Raw genomic sequence first — 12,415 nt, 5'->3', positions numbered from 1 at the left:
TGTTATTTCTGTTGATTCCATACTAAGTAATATTTTCCAGAGAAAGGACTATGTATTTTCACTCTTGCACTTATAATCCAAAGGTGGCTGGCACAAAAGAAGTGTTCAGGACTTTTACCCAAGATCCAATCTGCATTAGAACTTTAACCTCGGGAGTGGGACGGTAGCACAGCGGGTTAAGCACACTTGGTGCAAAGTGCAAGGACTGGCTGAAGGATCCCCGTTCCAGCCCCCAGCTGCCCAACTGCAGGGGAGTCACTTCACAGGCGGTGAAGCAGGTCTGCAGGTGTCTATCTTTCTCTCCCCCTCTCTGTCTTCCCTTCCTCTCTCCATTTCTCTCTGTTCTAACAACAACATAAATAACAATAATAACTACAACAACAATAAAAAAATAAGGACAACAAAAGGGAAAATAAATAAATATTAAAAAATTATTTTAAAAAATAACTTTAACCTCAGGGGATTGTGTTGTTATGTGAAAATGTTCAAACTATTGTATTTCATTGTTGGCTGTAAACCATTAATCCCCCAATAAAGAAATTTAAAAGAAAAAAAAAAGAACTTTAATCTGAGACTTCTGACTCCTTTTTAGATATATTTCAACCTGATTCAACTATTTTTTCATGTTTGGTTTAAAAAAAATGCCTTGGGGGCTGGGTGGTGGTGCACCTGGTTGAACATACATATTACAATGCATAAGGTTTAAGCTCCAGGTCCCCACTTGCAGGGGGGGAGGCTTCACAAGTGGTCAAGCAGGTCTGCAGGTGTCTGTCTCTCTCCCTTTTTATCACCCCTTCCCTCTCAGTTTCTGACTGCTCTATCCAATAAATAAGTAAAGATAATAAAAAAAACTTTTTAAATCATATTTTTATTAAAGTATTCAGTGTGTAATGGCATTTTGTCATTTATTGCATATCACTTTTATTAATAATTTAATAATGGTTTACATTATAGGATTACAAGTGTATAGTTTTATATAGCTCACATCACCAAAATGCTGTGTTCTTTCTCCCCAGCAATAGCAACCATTGTTCTCACAAAGTACTAATGACAGTTTCATTACTTTTTTGCAAGTTGATGTGTTTCAATTCTCTATCTCTAAGTGAAACCATCTCCAGAAGTTGTTTATCACCTCCTTACTATGTCATTAAACATAATCACCTCAAGTTCCATCCATTTTGTCCTAAGGAACACAATTGCAGAGTAATATTCCACTGAATATATGTCCCATAACTTCTTTATTCAGTCATATGTTGATAGTCATGTAGGCAGCTTCCACTTCATGGCTATTGTGACTGATGCAGCTCTTAACATAAGGGTTCACATGTCCCTTGGATACAAATTTGCCTGTATTTTAATAGCCCATAACACACATTACTGGAAAGAAATTGTCTATGTCTATGTATCATAAATGATAATAGCATAAAATTTACTTTTTGTCTATTCTTCAAATATTTACATTTATGTCTTGAGTGGCAGTCTAAAGAGCTTTATTTGAATGTGTAAAATGACTAAAAACTCAAAAGATCACTACGTGGGAGTAGAGATGGAGAGGACTGAAAATAAAATTGTTGATTTAATCAGCTAGAAATAGTTTGTTTATGTCTAAAAAGCTTCACTTCTATATAGAAGTTTCTTTTTTTTAGTCAACAATACCTATACACCTTTCCCATATTTGGGAGCTACTCTCTTTTCTGATCCAGCTTTCTGGCCCTTTATGCAGCCATGACATCATCTCCCCAGACAATAACTTGGATCAACCTGTTTATCAGATTTCAGGCTCAGGGGGAAGAAAAAAACTAGTATAGTCATGGGCCCTTTGGAATATAACTAAAATATGCCTACTAGCCATCTATAAAACAGAGACCTGCCCCCCAACTCTTCATCTGCACTATTCCGGCCTTTAGGTTCATGATTAGTCAACAACTTGTTTGGCTTTCTATGTTAACTCTCTTTTCAGCCACCAGGTTCCAGATGCTACCATGATGCCAAACAGACTTTCTCAGACAGACAACCCCACCAATGTGTCTGGAACCTGGTGACTGAAAACAGAGTTAACATATATATGAGATGTTTATGATGCTATGATTGTTTATAAGAGACCTTTCAGAACTTCTTGGTGATAGTTGATTCCTTTAACTGTGCCAGAAGCCATTTCTCTGCTTGATAAGCTTTGAAACAATGGAAGCCCTTGAGACAAGTTTTATTTTCCCCCTGGGCAGGCCATTTCCCCTCAGGTAGACCATTTATCAGAAATCAAGTGACACAACACATAGTTGTGGTAACAAACATGGTTTCGGCCATTGTTTGTTGCAAGGAACATTCCACTTTGAAGATTGCTCCCCCTCCTCCTCCTCCAGCACTTCCCCCCCTTCCCCAAAGCCTTATAATGCCTGTGAACACAATAAAATTTTGCAGCTTGATCAGAGTCCTGTCTTGCTGTCATTTCTTGTGTCTCCTGTCCCTTTCATTCCAGATTTCGTGGGTTCCTAGCCCCTGTTCATCGCCCCGCTGGCTGGGGCATAACTGTTGCTTGTCTGAGAAGGTTTTTATGCCTCCATCTAGTGTGAATGACAGTCTAGCAGGATACAGTATTCTTGATTGAAAGCCTTTCTCATTGAGAACTTGATAGATAACTTGCCATTCTTTCTGGCCTTTAGTGTTTGTATGGAGAAGTCTACTGCTAATCTAATGGGTTTTCCTCTGTAAGTAACTCTATTTTTTTCTTGCAGTGTTCAAGATCCTTTCTTTATTCTTCTTCCTTTTCATTCTAAATATGATGTGTCTCGGTGTTTTTAAGTCTGGGTTAATTCTGTTTGGGACCCTCTGGGTTTCTTGAACCTTTATGTCTTTTATGTTGTCCAGACTAGGAAGTTCTCAGCTTTTATGTCCTATAGAATGCTTTCTTCCCCTCCCTCTCTTTCTTCCTCTGGTAGGCCTATAATGTGTATATTATTTCTTTTTAAGTCATCCCATGTGTCTCTGTTGTTGTTTTCAGTATCTCTTAATCTCTTTGATATCTCTTACTTCTTTCTTCATTTTCTCTAGTTCATCCTCAATCTTGCTAATTCATTTTCTGCCTCATTTATTCTATTCTCTCTGTTGTTTTCTGTTTTCTCTAATTACCTCCAGATAATGTTTTCTTCCAATCTCATTTGCTCTTTCCCCATTTCTGATGATATTATGTTCAAACTCTTTCCTCACTCCTGTGATTAATAGCTCAATTAGTGTTTGGATCTTGTCCTCAAAGCTCTTGGGAGGAGGTATTTGGGCTTTTGTCCTGGTTCATTTCTTCTTGGTTTAATCATTGTATATGGGGTGTTATGAGGACCCTCTCTGATACCATTCAATACACTAATCACGCCTGCCTGGATTGCCTTGTGTCTGACCAGGGAGGAGAGAGACACAGCTGCTGCTACGCTGTGCTTATTGATAGCCAGCAGGTGGTGCTATTGTGATCTCTAGGTGGGTTGGGGTGGAGGTGGGGTTTGTTTTGCGTTGTCTTGTGGTCATAAATATGTTTTTTGTTGTGTTCTTGCATTAAATTCAGAAGGCTAACCACCCCCCAGTCAAAGATTGAGAGGTTTTAAGCACCTTTCTCTTTTCTTCTGGCACTAGGAACAACCTTCATTGCTTGCTGCACTTAAAGTGAAATCGACAAAATGGCGCAGCTCAGCGCTGTGCTGCCCAGAGCTCTGATTTTGATTTTGCTGCTCATCAACTAGTGCCCCTTTGTGTCCCAATCACACTCGAGCACCCACCTGAGGCTAAAGATCTTTCAGCTGTAGATTATGACTTCAGTTGGGTGTCTTTTTCTACTTATTTGTTGTTTGGGGAGGGCAGATTATTCAATCCCAGTGATTCAGTGGTCATGTCTTTCGGAAGTCAAAAATCAGATTTGTGTTTTTTAATGCAGGATGCCACATGACAAAATTACTGAAAGAGGGAAGGGGTAGATAGCATAATGGTTATGCAAAGAGACTTTCATGCCCGGGGCTCTGAAGTCCCAGGTTGCACCACAATAAGCCAGAGCTGTGCAGTGCTCTGGTGCTTCTCTCTGTGTCTTTCTCTCTCTGCATCTCTCTCAAAAATAAAATAAATAAAATATTTTTTAAAAAATACTGAAAGACAAGTTGATCAGTTATTTTAAACTGGGGTTTTTCACTATGAGTGTAGTCTGTATTTCCAGATCTCACAGTGTCTACCCAACCAAACCAACAAAAGCTCTCCATTCTAATTTAGCTTTTACAGGGCGAAATCAAACCACCATCCACTAAGAGGAAGCAAAAGATGTTTATTCACGAATTGCGATCCGGGCCGAGATGGTGACCTGTGGCAGTCCACCAAGCTCGACCCTGAACATGGCTCAAACCACACAATTTATAGGACTTCAGACTGCAATCAGGGAGGGGGAACACATCACCTTATCAACCTACATCCAATAACAGGCTATAGCAAACACAAAATCCAATCATTTCAAACTTAGCAAAAGCATGATCCATTCAAAGTAAAGCGTGGGCTAATTTCAAACATTGCAAAGTCACACAACCAATAGAATCTAGCCAGGTAGGGTCACCACATCCCCCTGCCATCAGCGGCCCCTTCCTAGAAAGTAATTTCCTAGTGCAAAGGCCCTGATAAGCTTTGTCTGTTTGCAGGGTCTCGGCAAACATCCGGTGGCTTACTAATTAAGTCCTGTTCCTAAAGGGACAAAGGGAAAGGAATTTTCTATCTCTCACCACCAACAACTTATACTAAAAGCACTTAATGAATAACTGCATGAAAGAGAACTTTTAAAACTACTTCTAACATTCCTTAAAACTACTGCTTCTAACATTAGTTTCTTTAATTTTGAACCCACAAAAGTATGCCCCTCCTCAGTGACTAGGAGATTTTATTCTATTCTATCTTCAGTGAAAACAGTTACGACTAGAAGCAATGCTTAGGTAATCATGGTTTTATTTTCTTTAACTTTTTTTACTTGTGATTTGTTAATAGTTTTCAAGGTTATAGGATTACAACAGTACACATTTTGTATCCACAGTAAATACTCAAGGCTTTTCTCACCCAGAATAGTCCCACTTCTCAGCCCAAAGAATGTGGAGACATTTTGTGTCCCTGGCTACGACTCACACAGGGCCCTTTATCCCTCTAAGTCTGTTAGGTTCTTAACTTCTTAGACTATGCCAGTCACCCAGATCCGGGACATACAATCTCCACACAACTTCCAGTAGAGAACCAAGATGATTCATCTATTATTGTCCAGAGTAACTTTAAGTCCCTTCTTACTCATACACAGAAAGCACAGCTTCAGAAAGATCTTCCAGACTCCTTCCCAATAATCGGAAAAGAGAATAAAGAAGTTTTTGTCCTTCCCTCTCATATTCAGAATGAAGCCAAACTTTTCAAAACGAATTTACAGCTGTTTTCCAAGAAAAAAAAAAAACAGCATGCTGCCCAGAGAGAAATTCTTCAATAGTTACTTCATTTTTGCTAACACAAATGAAATGATTCAACACTACTAATGCAGTCCAACATTACTTGTTTGTCCACTCTAGGTTGACTTTTTCAGAAAGTGAGAGAAACAGTAGCACCAGAGTTTCTCTCAGTGCTATAGTACTCCTATGTAGGATACAAGGTACTTGAACCTGTGTTGCCCCCTGGTTTGAAAGTGCCCTCATAGGTGAGCTATCTTTATGGTCAACTTAGATGTTTTGAGAGCTTGTTTAGAGGTTCTAGCAGGGGAGCGCAGCTACTCGTATACCCTCAATCGAAGACTGGTCCGTCTCTATTCGGGGAAGACCATCCTCTTCTACCGAGCGCACAGCTTCGGGACGCACATGGAGCAGTGAGGGAGGAAGGGGACACCCGCCTAGCCAGCCAGATCAGCCGAATCAACCCTAGCAATCAATGGGGTGACAGATGTCACAGCCAGATCGCCCTCACATCCAACTTAGATGTTTTGAAAACAACTTTTCAGGCATGGATAATGAGTAGATTTCAAATATTTATTTTCAAAAAACTCCCATTATTCCAGTTCAAGTTTTCATTTTTGGCTAGGAAAGGTTTCCATCAAAGATAAACATTACTAGATTAGATTTCCTTTTTTAAAGAAAAGCCATTAAACACTTCATGAATAATCACTAACTGGGGAAATAGCTTATTTCCCAGAATATGTTCTCAATCAAATTAAGGTTTACAGAAAACCAATTAAGTATTTTTACAATAATGTTCATTGCTTTTCAGAAACACATTGTGAATTATATCATGCAAATATGTCCTGTTCCAGAAGTAGTACAATTCTAGGGTTGTTTTTTTTTAATTAATATACTTTAATTTTAGGATAGTTTTAGAGTTACCCCAAAGTTGAGAAGATAATTGAGTTATCCACATCCCAGGCCCAGCTTCTCCTTTAGTTACATCATATATAAGTTTGAATTAATAAATCAGTACTGATAAATAATTATTATTACTCAAAGTAATTCATTTATGAATATTTCTTTTTGTAATGCAGTAGTACTGAATGAACTCAGGGCCTCATGCATGTATGGTACCACTAAGCAGCCTCTCAGGCCAATTTGTTTTTTGTTTGTTTGGTTGGTTGGTTTTATTTAGAGAGAAGAGAGGAAAAGAGAAAGGAGGATACAGGATTAGAAGAGAGGAAACATTAGCATCACTCCACCACTCCATAATCCAGCAATAGTACTCTTAGGCATTTATCCAGTGGACACTCAAATACTAATTCAAAGGGATATATACACCCCTATTTTATAGCTGCATTATTCACAATAGCCAGAGAGTAGAAGCATACTAAATGCCCATCAACAGATGACTGGTTAAAGAAGTTATGGGATATATACTCTGCGAAATACTACTCTGCAATTAAAAAGGCGATCTTGCGTCCTTTGGGACAAAATTGATGGAACTGGAGGAGATTATGCCATGACCTCTGCAAGGAGGCTGCTTTAAACCTGGGAATTTCCCATGAGGGTAGAATTTCCAGGACAGTGGTGGAGGAGGAGTGTGCGTGTGTGGGGGGAGGTGGAGGGGTAAAGGTGTAACCAAGGAAGAGCCCTATAACACACCCTTAGGCCGGCAAATGGAGACTGTGTGGTTTGCTCTTTCCCTCCGCACCCCCTCATGCCAGACCACCCCCCACACCAGAGGGGTGAGGGAGCCTCTGCAGACAAGGACTTCCTATGGAGTTAATCTCTTTATCAAGATTCCAACCTCAGCAGGGGGATCTTTTCCCAAACAAAGGATCTCTCTCTCTCTCTGAAGGGGGTTGGAGCTCTGAGTGACTGAATACCTAACCAATCTCTCCCTCTGCTGGGGCTGTAAGAAGAGTCTCCTTCTGTTTTGCTTATCTGTCTTTATTTCTTCCCTCTACCTACTGAGTTTGGTGGATAGTTGCTTCTCTTAATTGCTGGTTTTTGCTTTGTTTAGGAAGGGGGTTAGGTTGCGTGGTGTCAGTCTGGAGTGGTTTAAGCTGAAGACTGATTGTCAGGGGTTTTTCTGTTTTGTTTTGTTTTGTTGTCTGTTTTCCTTTCTCTCTGGGTTGACCAAAACTAGCTGTTGCTGTCTTTCCATTGATTGGTGATTAGGTATGCTCTTTATTCTGGGAGGAGATTGCTTTTCTTTCTCTCTTTTCTCCATTTTTCTTTTCCTTTCCTCCTCAGAAATTTAAACAAACAAACAAAAAAACAACTTTTTCCTTTTGCTGCTTTTTTTTCTGTATTCATTTGCACTTGTTTGTGAATTATCTTGTAGTAGAAGTCTGACAAAACTGGATTCTTTCTCTCTCTCTCTTTTCTCCTTTCTTTCCACTTCCCAGAATTTATTATTATTCCCACTTCTCTAGAATTTATAGTTTATTTTTGTAGTTGTCAATTCTTTCTTTGTCTTTTTGTTTCTTTCTTGTTTTTTGTTTTTGTTCTTTTTCTTCTTTTTGCTTAGTTTTGGTTTTGGAGTGGAGGTGTTACTTGGTTAACATTTTGGATGAACTGCATTAATCTTTGCTTCTACTGCTATTGTTATACTTTCTGAGGTTTGTGATTTCATTTGTGAAAAGACTTTGGTTTGGTGTGGCTTGTACTCATACAACACAACAACTGAACAACAACAGACAGTACAGAAAAATACAAGCCACACCAATAAAAAAAAAAAAAAAAAGGTCAAATCAAAAGCAGTTAAATCAGCTACCACAATGAATCAGGACAGTAGCCCAGAAGAAATTCCAAGTAAGCCAGAATCAACTAAAAATGAGGAAAATGTCCAAACATTAATTGAAATGTTAATCGCAGGAGTGAGGAAAGCTTTTGAAGAAAATACTATTAGACATAGGGAAATAAGCCCCCAGGAACATGCCTAAAATGGTTCTTGTACCTTTCTTCTACCCTAAAATCCCTACTCTCATCTGCTCTCATCCTACTTTTTGGTTCCTGTTCATTAAACATCTTGTCTTAACTTAGGTCATGCCACCTTCCAGACACCAAGTTACAGATGCTACCATGACTCTATCCCGACTTCTCTGGGCAGACAACCTCATCAATATGTCCCTCACCCTCACATCTCCAGAGCTCTGGTCCACTAGGGAGATAGAAACAGGCTGGGGGTATGGATCAACCTGTCAATGCCCATGCTCAGTGGAGAAGCAGCTACAGAAGACAGAACTCCTACCTTCTGCTCCCCATAAACAACCTTCATCTATACACCCAGTGGGGCAGAAGTGATAGGATGAAGATAAGAGTACTGTGCACCCAGCTCCATCAGCACCCAGAGAGAAAGAAGGAAAAGAAGAGGCACATATGGAGGTAGCTATGATGTTATGAGTAGTTTAGAGGGGAAGAGAGGATTGAATCAGAAAAAGAAGAGGCAAATATGTATAAATGTGGACAGATAGTTGTAGAGAATATGGTTGGTCCTTTAGGGGGACTGTAGTGGATTGTAGTGGGGAAAGTGAATATTCAGAACTCTGGTGGTGGGAATGGTGTGGATTCAAACCCTTGTAGACATATAATTCTGTAATATAAAAATAAATTTTAAAAAGGTTAAATTTGGTGATAGCCCCAAACTGGAAACCAGTGCAGTGTATTACTTTAGTCATAAGTCATTCATTTAACTGGCTTATCCAGCAGCTTCTGTTGTGAGTACTTTGCTAAGATTTGGAGATGTGGTGTTAAACAAGATCAGTATATATCCTTGTGGAATTTAAAGACTATACAGAGGTTGGCAAACTTATGTACAGAACCAACTAATAAACATTTCCAGCTTTGAAGCCCTTATAGTCTGTGCTGCAGATGCCCAGTTCTTCCATTGGCAGAACTGAGACTGTCATGAACAGCACATACAGGGATGAGTACAGTTGTGCTCCAATAAAAATCTTACTTATGCACTCTAAAAAAAAAATAGGGAAATAACAGATCTCAAGACAATTAGAGAACTGAAAGCTGAAATACCTGAACTAAAAGACCAGCTAACAGAAAGCTAATACTGTAACTGAGTAAGGTTAAAAAAAAAAAAAAAGCTGAACTGAAGGAGGAAGCTAAGAGCAAGGAAAGCAGATTAACAGAATTAGCCAGACAGAGGATGAGTTAAAGAAAACTAAGAAGGAGGCAAAAGACCTAAGACAAAGCACACACACACACAAAGGAGAGAGATTCAGAGACACTGGAAACAACAACAGAGACATATGGGATTACCTCAAAAGAAGTAACATTTGCATAACTGGCCAACCAGAGAAGGGGAAGAAAGCATCATAAGGGGAATAATAGAAGAAAACTTCCCCACCCTAAGCAACAGAAAGGACATTAAGATTCAAGAGGCCCAGAAAGTCCCAAAAAGAATCAGCCCAGACCTGAATACACCAAAACACTGAAAAGTGTCGGGGTCTCTGGCGGGGTGATATCCAGAGGAAAGGTAATGGACCAGTTCTTTCTCGCTGGCACAAGAGGATGACACGAAGTAAAAGACACCGGGAGAGTTGCAGCATGCTCAGATCTCATTTATTAGCAGGTGGACATGAGTTAAATAGAAAACCAAACACTGTAGCACAGCGGGTTAAGCGCAGGTGGTGCAAAGCACAAGGACCGGCATAAGGATCCCGGTTCGAACCCCGGCTCCCCACCTGCAGGGGCGTCGCTTCACAGGCGGTGAAGCAGGTCTGCAGGTGTCTATCTTTCTCTTCCCTTCTCTGTCTTCCCCTCCTCTCTCCATTTCTCTCTGTCCTATCCAACAACAACAACAATAATAATAACTACAACAATAAAACAACAAGGGCAACAAAAGGGAATAAATAAATAAAATAAATATTTAAAAAAAAAGAAAACCAAACAAAGGGAATTATTATTGAAATATGTCAGAAATTACAGGTTTCTTAAAGGTCTGCTTGCTCCTAGGGTAGGGGGCTGGTCTGATAAGAAATGATGCAGATACATAAAGGTCAAGATAATTAGTCTCCTGATGCAGGAATTTAATTACCCAAAGGCGTTTGAGGGGAGTAGAGGGGTTGAACCAGTTAAGGCAAAATAGAGAGAAGATAAGCAAGGTTTGATGCAAATTAAAGACATCAAAAGACTGCTAGGAGTGTGTGATAAGGTGTGTTCTTCTGTGATCAGAAGGTAAGGTGACTTTGAGTAAGTGAATCTTAAAGTAGGCAGCCATGTGGCCTGTAGTTAATGGAGGGAAATATTGGGGTTTCTGTGGGCTTGAGAGACTAACAAGGCAAACTTAGTCTGGGAGACTTTTTCCCTCTTCTCTCACCTCTATGATGAGAGAGACTTACCAGCAGGGTGTCTATCCAGACCTCCATCCAAGGATGGGAGAGCTCCCCTATGTTCTACCAAGCTATCACATAGTCCCAACAGAAAAGAAGTAAGGATAAAGAAAGGATCCTGAAGGCTGCAAAAAAAAAAAAAAAAGTCACATACAGGGGAAAGCCCATACGACTATCATCCGACTTCTCCACAGAAACTCTAAATGCCAGAAGAGAATGGCAAAGTATCTATCAAGCTCTCAAAGAAAAAGGGTTTCAACCAAGGGTTTCAACCAAGACTAGATGGAGGGATAAAAACCTTCTCAGACCAGCAACAATTAAAGAACGCAACTATCACCAAGCCTGCCCTGAAAGAGATACTAAAAGGCCTCCTATAAAGATGAACAACATCCCCAAAAACTTGCCATATAACAGAACAAAGACTTATTGAATAATGGTACTGCAATACCTTAAATCCATAATATTGGTAAATGTCAGTGGCTTAAACTCACCCATTAAAAGGCACCAAGCAGGAGGTTGGATCAGAAAATACAAACCAACCATATGCTGTCTGCAAGAACCCCAACAGACTCAACAAGACAATCAGAGACTCAAAGTGAAAGGATGGAAAACTATCATACAAGATAATGGAACACAAAAAAGGGCAGGAACAGCCATTCTCATCTCTGACACAATAGACCTTAAAATAAATAAAGTAATGAAAGATAGGCATGGACATTACTCAGTGATCAGAGGCTCAATTAACCAAGAAGACTTAATAATTATTAATATGCATGCACCCACTAAGGGTTCATCTAAATACATCAAACACTTACAGAGAGAACTACAAAAATAAATCAATAGTAACACAGTAATAGTAGCAGACTTCAACACCCCACTCTCACACTTAGATAGAACATCTAAGCAAAGAATCAACAAATAAACAATAGAATTAAATGAAGAAATGGACAGACTAGACCTCCTGGACATATTTAGAGTTCTTCACCCCAAGAAATTGGAATACACTTTTTTTTTTAATTCACATGGAACATCCTCAAGGACATGTTAGACCACAAAGATAGTATCAGCAAATTCAAGAGAACTGAAATCATCGCAAGCATCTTCTCAGACTACAGTGGAGTAAAGCTAACCACAAAATCACAAAATTTGGAAACTCAACAACATACTGCTTAATAACTGCTGGGTGAAAGAGGAACTCAAGCAAGAAATTCAAATGTTCCTACAAACAAATGAAAATGAAGACACGAGCTATCAAAATATTTGGGACACAGCTAAAGCAGTACTAGAGAGAAACTCATAGCCATACAAGCACACATGAGAGAAGAAGGAAAAGCTCAAGTAAATGACATAACTGCATGCCTTAAAGACTTAGAAGAAGAGGAACAAAGGAAGCTAAAGCAATCAGAAGAATGGAAATCACTAAAATTAGAGCAGAAATAAACAACATCAAAAATTAGAGAACCATACAAAAAAAAAATCAATGAAACCAAATGTTGGTTCTTTGAAAAATTAAACAAAACTGACAAATCCCTAGCCAGACTCACTTAAAAAAAAAAAAAAAAACAAAGAGAGGGGGAGACTAAAATAAATAGAATTGCAAATGATAGAGAAGATATCACAACAGACACCACAGAAGTCCAA

At 39.2% G+C, this 12,415-nt stretch overlaps 1 protein-coding gene across 1 annotated transcript in view; it reads left to right on the top strand.

Moving 5' to 3' along the window:
* Positions 1–536, top strand: part of IL33 (interleukin 33) — a 54,744-nt gene extending 54,208 nt beyond the window's left edge. Inside the window, exon 10 of the mRNA XM_007536083.2 lies at positions 84–536. Within this exon, the coding sequence (XP_007536145.2) occupies positions 84–139 (56 nt within the window). The 3' untranslated portion in view covers positions 140–536. The remainder of the gene's footprint in view (positions 1–83) is intronic.
* Positions 537–12,415: the final 11,879 nt, after the last annotated feature.

The sequence above is a fragment of the Erinaceus europaeus genome, chromosome 10 (genome assembly GCF_950295315.1).
Source record: "Erinaceus europaeus chromosome 10, mEriEur2.1, whole genome shotgun sequence".
Taxonomy (NCBI): domain Eukaryota; kingdom Metazoa; phylum Chordata; class Mammalia; order Eulipotyphla; family Erinaceidae; genus Erinaceus; species Erinaceus europaeus.
The sequence above is the reverse complement of the archived record's forward strand: the minus strand, read 5'-3'. Positions and strand labels throughout refer to the sequence as shown.